The following is a 9274-nucleotide window of genomic DNA, read 5'->3' on the forward strand; positions in this document are numbered from 1 at the left end:
CGGAGGGGCCGGTGCGGGCGTCCCGGGGCGAGCCCAGGCCTGAGGGGACTGCGGGCGGCGGGGCCTCAGCGTGGGGACGGCGTCAAGGACGGGTGCCCCCACGTAGTGCCCTCAACGCCCCGGCTAAGATGGCCACGGATCCTCAGTGCCTCGAGAGAGGTGGCTGCGGTCCCCTCAGTGCCCCAGCCGAGACAGTCGTGGTCCTCCCACTGCCCCAGCTGAGACCGCCGTGGTCCCCTCAGCTGAGGGGCCCCGACTGAGACCCAGTGCCCCAGCTCAGAAGGCCACCAACCCCTCAGTGCCCTGACCCAGACACTATGGTGCCTTGGATGCCCCAACCAAGATGGCCACAGTCCTCTCCATGCCACAGCCACACTCCCTGGGATACCCAAACTCCAAGGCAGCCATGGTCCCCCTCAAGTGCCCTGACCAACATGGCCACAGTTCCCTCAACACCTCCAACAGCACAGCCACCACCCCTTCCACACCCTGACCAGGATGGCCACTCGTTTGGCTCAAGGATTTTCAGGAGCAGCCCAGGAGAGGTGACACTGCCACAAACAACTTCAATCCCGCCTTCTCCCCAACTTTGATTCCTCTCCTAAATATCCAATATCAACTCTTGTGCAAACCTGAAATATTCTTCCCATAGCCTGAAGACATCCCAGGATGAGCCCCATATCCCTGAGACAGCGATAGGCCTCAGTGCAGTCGCTCACTCATGGTGATGGGTCTCCACCACTCCATGTGGCTGGTGGTTCTTTCAGGACAGTGCCAGGAGGAGATGGGCAGGGTAGTAAGTAAAGCAGAGCCAGGTGAGACACCCTGGACTTTCATCAGCTTTGGGTTAAGGGAGATGATCCTAATGTGAATAAACCAGATGAGGCCCCTGACCTGCCTGACACCCCTCAGCTGATTTAACTCACCAGGTGGTGCCCCATGCAGAGGGTCTCTTTCTCCAGGTGGGAAGCATAAGGGGAGCTGCTGGGTGCTGCAGATCCCTTGGTTGCAGAAGAGTAACCAAGAGACAGATTTTCTTTCTTTTGTCTCACCTGTTTCCTGCAAAGCAGCAAAGTCCAGTAGAGATCTCCAACTCTCCTACGCTGAAGCATTTGGTTTCATACATGATTGCAACCACACTGCAGTTGCTTCATCCATGCTGGCTCTCAGGCAAGGAGCATTGTGCTAGGCCTGCACTCTGCTCCATCACAAACTGAAAACATAACACAGCTTATCTTTATCTTGAAAGACTCACTGGTGTTCTCCCTACAAATCAGTGAGCAGCTGCTAGTTCCCTTCCATCTGAAATTGTTTCTAAGGTTTGTAGAGGCAAGGTGTATCCTTTTGCTTGAAGGTGGGTCCCAGATTGCCTCAGTGAATTTGAAACTACAGGTTTCACCCCACTGACGACCTTCCAGGGTCACTCTTTTGAAGTGACATAGCAGTGGGTGAACACAGCTGTCCCAAAGGAGAACTTTTCAGCAATAAAGTGAGAAGTAAGCAGAGAAGGCTTTGAACCTGCTTTTGGCAAAGCCAGTCTTGAGGGCAGAGAAAAGGCCAAGGCTGTAGGAAACCAAGATGAGCAGGACAGGCATCAGGATGCCAAATACAGCTGCCAGAATGATCCTGATCCTGGAGCTCCTTCCAGCAGGACCTCACACCATTTTAGGTGACCAAAAGCCTCCACCCTGCCTCCAGCACGAAGGGCAGGAGTGCCCTCTAGGTCCCGCAGGGCATCTGTGGCACTTGTCTCTGCACAGCAGTATTCAGGATCTCAGTTGTTACTCTGAAGTATATTTCAGAAGCCAGTATGTGAGCTGTCTTGATAAGCAGTGGAGATAAATCCCGCCCAACAGTTTAAAGGAATAGTTTCATCTATTCTCATCTACACAGGGTTGGAGCTTGGGCACAAGCTATCAGTCTGCAGATGAGACAACTTTCTGGTACAAATCTCTTCAGAATATACACCAGGCTTTGGGTGTCAAGTTTAGACCTTTGGATGGACAGACATCCAGGTGCTTAAGCATAGGTGTCCTAGGCTCAGATGTCCCATAGGGTTAGGGGAAATCCCACTATATTCACCATACTAGCCAGGCAGGAGCCACAAAGATTTCTACAGTGACAGCAGATGTTACACCTAAGCACACCCTCAGCCCTAGATGCAGAAGTGAGGGTCAGCCTGGGGTAGTCATGGTCAAAGTGGCTCAAGGTGCTCCAAAAGAACTTCTTCATGACTATGTCTGCAATCCTTTAGACTAATTAGCCTTTGAGACTCAGCAGAGAGAAGAGGTGCTTTATTACCCACCCATGTGTGTTCACAATATCCTTCCCATGCACACCCAGATGCGCCCTTCTGCATACACAGATCTTTCCCCTCCCCTCGGGGCAAGCTCCAACTCCATCTTCCCCACCATATCCCTTTTCTTCCAGCCCATTCCCCTCCCTGGGGGCTCAATTCCCCTCTGTCCTCAGACAGATGGTCCTCTGATTCCCTCCCCTCCCTTCTGAGCACATTGCCTTCTCCTCCATCCCCCTTTATCCTCCTTCTGGGTCCTCCACGCATCCCCCCCTGCTGCTCCTTCCCTTTACTGTGCACTCAGGTCCCTGACCAGGGGTCTCCATGCCCAGGTGATGTCTCCAGGATCCCTATGCTTACAACAAAACCTGCCCACAGGAGTCAGAGAAGCTCATTAATCACCTTTTTATTTTACTTCAAGTGCTGTACACAAAAGTCACTCACCCCCAGGTGCTCCCAGCGCCCCTGTGCAGACCCTGCCTTGACACTCGTCATGATCCATTGCTCACTGCTGCTGGGTGCAAGGCCAAAATAAATTACCAGCCTCCCCGTGCTGTGCTCCCAGGCACCAGGGCAGATCGGCATCCGCCCTCAAGCGCCAGCCCTGCCAGTGCCCAATTCACCCAGAGTGCTCTACACCAGAGTAAGTGTTCGCTTCAAAACTCAAAGTCACAGCATCGGGCCCTGCCCGTTCCCCTCTCCCATGGCTCAGCACAGCATGGCAGCCTCCGACAGCAGTGGGGAGCACCTGCAGGGACAGGAGGAAGTTGGAGCATAGTTTGTCTCACACACACACACTGCCAGCAGCTGCCTAGAGCCTGCCTGCCCAACCACCCCAGCGTGCCCCAGAACTACTGGCTAAATTGCTGGGAGGGTTCCCTCAAGCTTAGGGCCCCCCCAACTTTGTTTCATCCCATGGAGACATGCCATCAAGGTGTGGTGAACCTGACTGCAAATGCAAAACCCAGCATCAGCCAGGATGGTCCTGGGATCACTAAAAACAGGAGCAAAGCCAAAAGGATCAGCTCAGCCCTGTGGAGGTTGAGAGACATGTGTCCAATGCTGTCCCCAAGGGGACAGAAGCAGTGAGCCTCTGATGTCATCCACTGCATCTGAGGGATCCCTGGCTGCAGCAGGGACCCCAATGCCAGGCAGTACTCACTCCATCTTGGCTTCCAGGTGGTGGACAGTCTGCTTGTCCAGGTAGCGGCAGAAGAGCGAGAGAAGGTTGCTAGGCAAGAAGAGAGGCTCCACCAGCAAGGCCCTGGGCACTTGTGACAGCTCCCGAGCAACCAGGAACACCATGTCTGTCCTGGGGGCATCAACACAGGGGGTGAGCACCCCACCAGCCAGCAAACCCCAAAGCCTGTTGTTTGCACAGCCCCTCACCACATCTCGAAGTCCCCACTGCGTGGCTCCAGCGGCACATCAGAGGACAGCAGCCTCTCACCATGGCTCAGCAGGGAGTACAGCAAGGAGATCCCAAACTGCAGGGAAGCAGCAGGAGAAGTGTCATGGCTGATGGTGGTGGCACCCCGAGGTCCCCCCTCCTTGGGACCACCTACCTGGTTCTTCAAGGCCATGGTGAGGGGCAGTTCAGGGGATTCAGGCAGAGGCCTGATCATCTCCTGCAGGACCTCGATGAGTTTGCTGAAGGTCATCCTGCCCACCACCTTGTTCAACGGGCTGTAGAGCAGGGGGAGAGACTGGGCAGGGCAGAGGGGAGAGCAGGGATCTGAGCCCGTTTGACCCACCATGGCCACAGCCCCATCCCAACACCTGGTGGGGGGCACAAGGGTCAATGCTGCACCCCCCTGGGGGGACAGTGCCAGCAGGACCTGCTTTAACCCCTCCTGAAGACCTTTCTCCTCCTCCTCAGAGAAGGAACAAGGCTGCTGCCTCACATCAACCCCACTAGTTGCCTGGCCATGCTGTGATCCAGCAAGATGGGACCCCCCATTGCCCAGGGTGCACCCCCCTGCAAGAGCCACAGGGGAAGGAGGCCGCCTGAGATGCCCCTGCCCTGGCTGGAGGTGCTCGCCTCGTCCAGCATGTCTTTCTTCATGAGGAAGGGCAGGTGGTGGGTGATGGTCAGCAGGATCTTCTCCGCTTGCTCTCGGGTCAGGTGGGGCAGCAGCCGGGCCATGAGCTTCTTGCCCTTCTGCACACACAGTAGCTGCAGGAATTCATCCTCTGCCTCCCTGAGGACAAAGGTTCCCCATTGACACAGGTCCTCAGGGACCTGCAGCATCTCTGTCTATTCAGGAGGACCAGCATCAGCTCTAGTGGAGGATGAGGTTCCAGGGTAGGGTCATCACAGGCCATGGTGACACACAGACAGGATCGCCCAGAACTACTCCTCTGTGACCATCTGAATCCTGCAAGGACCACGACATGCTCCCCACTCACCTCTCCCCATGACAAACTCACTCGTTGCTGCTGCAAGCCCTGATTTTCAAGGCTTGGTAGATACACTCCACTTCTTGGCTCTTCTGCACCTGAGAGCAGGGCTGCTGCTCCTCCGGGGCCAGGGACATCTTCCGCTGCATCTCCTCCACTTCCAGCAGCTGTAGGAAGAACTGGAGAAATTGCACAGGTGGGCAGCTTGAAGCATCTTCTACCAATTGATTATGCAGGAGCCCTGCCCAGACAGACATCCCCTCCCACAGCTCCTTGGATGAAAGCTGAGTGTCTGTGTCATCCCACCCTGCCCCAAATTGCAGCTTGCTCACCTTCTCAATCCTGTGCAGCGCCCGAAGCCGGTGGCTCCCTGCAGCCTTCGGGAGGGGAGAAAGCACAACAGTTACAGCTGGCACCAGACACCACCACCAGCAGAGCGCTGGGCCAGCAGCTCCCTGGGGATCAGAGGATACAGAGCAACCCCACGAGGAGGCCACAGCCAGCTCTGACTGTCCAGAGCCCCATCCCACCCCATAGCCGAGGAGAAGCTGCCACTGCTGAGGTGGCACCTGCTCCAACTGTGTGCCCCATCCTGCAGCATGGGGCAGCAACCATACTTGGCTGCAGCAGCTCCTAAAGCTGCTCCAGGGCCTGGGGAAAGCTCAGTCGCATCTCTGGGCAGCCAGAGCACCAACCAGCCCAGCTTCCCCTCATCTACCTCCTCCACAAGGGCATGGTGCACAGCATCGATGGCCCGGCGAGGGCTGTAGCAAGTGGACACCGCAACCTGTCCCAGCGAGCCCGCGATGCGCACCACTGGGAGAGAGATGGGATAGGGTGAAACCACGTCCTGTGAGCCCTCATCTGGCACTCTGCCACCCCCCCCAGCCCCTCACCAGAGTTGTATGTCTCTACTTTCTGGATGAAGGGTGTGACCAGCTTGGGAGGCTCCTGCTTGTTGCGCCCACCAAGCAGCTCCTCCTCAGCCTGTCTGCGCTCCAGCCGGTGGTAGTATGTCTGAAACAACAGGTGTAGCCAGGAGTGGAGGCACCATCAGCCCTGGCACCCTCCAGCTCCCAAAGAAATGAAGTCTCAAGCCCCGAGGAGCAGAATAAGCCACTGGTGCTGCCAGCAGGAGCTCACCTGGTAGTAGTAGTCATCATCCATGTTCTCGCTCTGCAGCTGGATCATCTCCACCTTGACAACCCAGTCCTTCTCCTTGGAAGTCATCAGCCCAGCATAAGGGTCGACTTTAGGAGACCACAGCTTCTTGGGAGAGATGCTGGCACAGGAGAGGATTGAAGCCTGCTGTGACAGCCCTGAGCACCACCCTCCCACCCTGCAGCTCCCCAGGGACCCCCTTACCTCTGTGCCTGCCCACCTTGCTGCTGTCTCTGGGTCAGGATCCGCTGGTGCTGGGGGTGCAGCTGGGTCATGTGGCTGGGCAGGCTGCAAAGGAGACCAAATGGGGTCAGGGGGCTCAGCACCCACACGAGAGCCATCCCCAGAGCGGGGACACCCCATCAGCTGCTTAGTGGGACTCCTCCAGTCCCACCTGGGCACCCCACTTGCAATCCTGCTACCTGAGGTTCAGCTGTCCGCTGGCCGATGGACTGAAGAAGAGAGCAGGGTCCAAAGAGGGAGACATGGGACCGAAGTGCATGGTGAGAGACCGTGGCGGGCTGCTGATACTGGGTGACACGGGCTGGAAAGAGCTCGGAGACACATACCCAGTGGTCTGGGGAGGGAGAGAGAAGTGATCAAGTGTCTGACCCCTCCAAGGGTCCCAGAGGTGTCTGCCAGTTCTGTGCTGGCTTCTGTTTCCCATCTTCACAGGGGCTACCCTCTCCCTGCATGGAGGGAACACATGGGACACCATGGCAAGGTGATATCCCCCAGGATCCTGCCACTTATAGCAGGACAGGGGGACCCAGGTGTCACCAAGGATTGTGTGCCCCGGGTCCATCACCAGTGCTGTAGCAGGACACCAAGCACACCACCATGCCTGGTGCAGGTCCTACAAGCCACACCAGTGACTCCACCTTCCCCGTTGGCAAGACACCAGAGATGGGTGCTTAGAATTAGGTGGAACTGCAAAGTCTGTCCTGGATGGCAGAGCTTTGGGGAGGCACCATCCCCATCCCCTGCTGCTTCAGGACCCCCTCAGAGGGGACACATTAGTGGCTTGCAGCCCACTGCATTACCTGGTTAGAAGCGAAGAACAGAGAGGGTCTGTGAGCCGGCGTGAAGGGCCGGGGGGAGCATGGAGAGCGAGGCATCAGAGGAGGCTGCTACAGGGCAGGAGATAGGAGGGGTCGCTGAAACAATCTGGTTCTTAAGTCTGCACATCTGGCAAAGGCAGGGCAGAGAAACAAGGGATGCAAGAGCCCCCTGAAAACCATTACCTGCCGGCGAAAGCGCTGGGGGAAGGACTTGGGAGACATCAGTCTTAAGTCAGGGTGCTTGAGCTGTGGAGACCCCCCGTAGCGCCTCTGCACAGTGGAGCCAAGGAAGTCAAGGGCCACATTGGTGGATGCTGGGGGCCCTTCCAGAACCTGGAGGATGGCTTTATCCTGCAGGGAGGAGGCAGCAGGAGATTGTAATGGGGCCCAGCTGGGATCAATTTAGCTCCTCCAGCATCAGGCAGCTCACCAAAACTTTTGGTGATTGCTCAAGCAGACCATGCACCTGCCAAGCTCCCATCCTGGCAGCGTGCAACACTAGGGGATCCATGGGGACACTCAGCATGGGGGTCCCATCCCCCCAGACTCAACAGCTTTGCCTTCAAACTCAGGCTTTGCTTAGGGTGGGCACTTCCACCCACAACCTTACCACCCAAGAGATACATTCTGTGCACCTCCAGACCCACGATGAGGCTTCGGAGGTTCCCTGGTCACCCCAGATCACCCGCATGACCCTTGGCCCAGGGTACCGGGGAGCCCTCAGCTGCTCCCCAAGGGCCTGACTGAGGATACCCACCTCCAGCATGTGGTGGGGTGGGATGCTGCCAGGGCAGGTTCCCCACACCGCAGGATCCATCGCCAGCTGGAAAACAAAGAGGTGGTCAGCACATGGAAGGAGGACAGGAGGAGGAGGACAAGAGACACTACAGGAAGCACTCAGCCTCATTATGGGATGGGAGGGAACATATTTACCACATCCTCTTTGCCAAACTCTGCCCAGCAAGCACCAATCCTGCTGTCCAGCACTGCTGAGTCCTGGCTCTGCAAGCAAAGAAGAGGTTACAGGGACACACCCAGCCCTGGCATGGCAGATCTTCCTTCCTTAGGCAGGTGCCCTCCATGGGGCAGGACCCACAGGGGTGGGGGTGGAGGGGAGAACAGTGGGTCCCTGCAAGCCCCTCTGCCCACCAGCCAGGCATGGGTCCCCTCCCTCTCTGCTCACACGTCACCTCCAGTGTGGGCTTGCTCTGCACAGCTCTCATCACTGCCGGGTCTCCCAGGTCATTTGGCTCCTCACAGCACTCCTGGTCTTCGTCAGCTCCCAGCTCCTCCTCCTCTTCCTCCAACTCGACCTCCAGCTCCATCCCACCTTCCTCGTGGGGGTCTCCCAGCTCCTCAAGCTGCTCAGCCACTTGGAGACCCAGTTCATCCCTGGCCTCGATCTCCTCTGCCACCACTTTGGCCAGCTCAGGGCTCGTCTCCAGAGGCATCAAGGGTTTTGTGGCATCCTCCTCAGTGGAGTCTCGGTCTTAGAGGGTGGAGGCAGAGCATGTCAGGGTGGGTGAGAGCCTGGGCAGTGCCCACCACGGGTCCTGCTCCCAACCCAGCTCCTCACCAAGCAGGAGGACACCTTCTTCACCCCCCCACCTCCATCCTCCTCACGCCACTGAGTGCTGACTAATCTCCCCGACACTGGAGCTCCCCTGAGATCTTACCTAACCCAAAAGTCATCTCATTATACAAGTCAAGCTCTTCATCCTCCTCGGCCATGTCCAGCAGAGGCACATCTTCCACCAGCAGATAGTCCTCAAGGATCTGGAGTCAAAAGCAGCAGATTCTCACTAACCGATAGGTAAGCTGAATATGCTCCCAAAGTGGGGGGCACCCAACCTCCTCCCCACCCCGCTAGTAGTGCTGGGCAGCCCTCAGGGCTCACAGCTGCTCCACAACTGGAAAGGGAAGAGTGGGAACCCCTGGCACTGCCAGCGAGGGCACAACCCATGGGCTCAACGTAGAGTAGGACCCCACTGAAGCCCGCCAGGACCACGGCTGGAGCCACCCAGAGATGACTCCTGCAGGGAGGGAATGCCGGCACAGAACAGCACCAGCACGGCCAGCACTAAGGAAAACCATTAGGCTTCAGAGTGAACAACCCACTACCGTGGCATAAAGAGCACCGGAGCACAAGGCAGGGAAGGGCACCCCACCGGCAGGGTCAGCGTCTTCACTGGTACCGACCGCTCCGGAGAGAGGCAGCACTGGGAAGACCAGCACCGAAGGGGAGCGGGGGGTGTGACCCAGGGAAGTGGGAGAGGAGACAGCCCCAGGGACAGAGCAGCACAGCAGGGCGGGCACTCACAATCGGCTCGCCACCCTCCGCCATGCCGCAGCACCA

The 9274-nt window shown here is 57.5% G+C and overlaps 1 protein-coding gene across 3 annotated transcripts in view; it reads right to left on the reverse strand.

Moving 5' to 3' along the window:
- Window positions 1-2704: 2704 nt before the first annotated feature.
- PATL2 (PAT1 homolog 2) overlaps window positions 2705-9274 on the reverse strand; it is a 7506-nt gene continuing 936 nt past the window's right edge. The window contains exons 1-19 of one of the 3 annotated variants that reach the window (XM_026855607.1): window positions 9239-9268; window positions 8595-8694; window positions 8109-8407; window positions 7852-7920; window positions 7676-7741; window positions 7102-7269; window positions 6901-6987; window positions 6280-6434; window positions 6062-6145; window positions 5840-5978; window positions 5593-5713; window positions 5415-5512; window positions 5029-5073; window positions 4727-4875; window positions 4338-4497; window positions 3862-4002; window positions 3686-3783; window positions 3459-3608; window positions 2705-3044 (exon numbers count right to left, since the gene is read on the reverse strand). In XM_026855607.1, the coding sequence (XP_026711408.1) occupies window positions 3005-3044; window positions 3459-3608; window positions 3686-3783; window positions 3862-4002; window positions 4338-4497; window positions 4727-4875; window positions 5029-5073; window positions 5415-5512; window positions 5593-5713; window positions 5840-5978; window positions 6062-6145; window positions 6280-6434; window positions 6901-6987; window positions 7102-7269; window positions 7676-7741; window positions 7852-7920; window positions 8109-8407; window positions 8595-8694; window positions 9239-9262 (2193 nt within the window). In that variant the 5' untranslated portion in view covers window positions 9263-9268 and the 3' untranslated portion in view covers window positions 2705-3004. Of the gene's footprint in view, window positions 3045-3458; window positions 3609-3685; window positions 3784-3861; window positions 4003-4337; window positions 4498-4726; window positions 4876-5028; window positions 5074-5414; window positions 5513-5592; window positions 5714-5839; window positions 5979-6061; window positions 6146-6279; window positions 6435-6900; window positions 6988-7101; window positions 7270-7675; window positions 7742-7851; window positions 7921-8108; window positions 8408-8594; window positions 8695-9238; window positions 9269-9274 lie in introns of those variants that run through there. The other 2 variants (XM_026855608.1, XM_026855609.1) reach the window with 2 other exon arrangements.

This window comes from Athene cunicularia, assembly GCF_003259725.1.
Source record: "Athene cunicularia isolate RWA chromosome 10 unlocalized genomic scaffold, athCun1 chr10_part1, whole genome shotgun sequence".
In the NCBI taxonomy this organism is placed as follows: domain Eukaryota; kingdom Metazoa; phylum Chordata; class Aves; order Strigiformes; family Strigidae; genus Athene; species Athene cunicularia.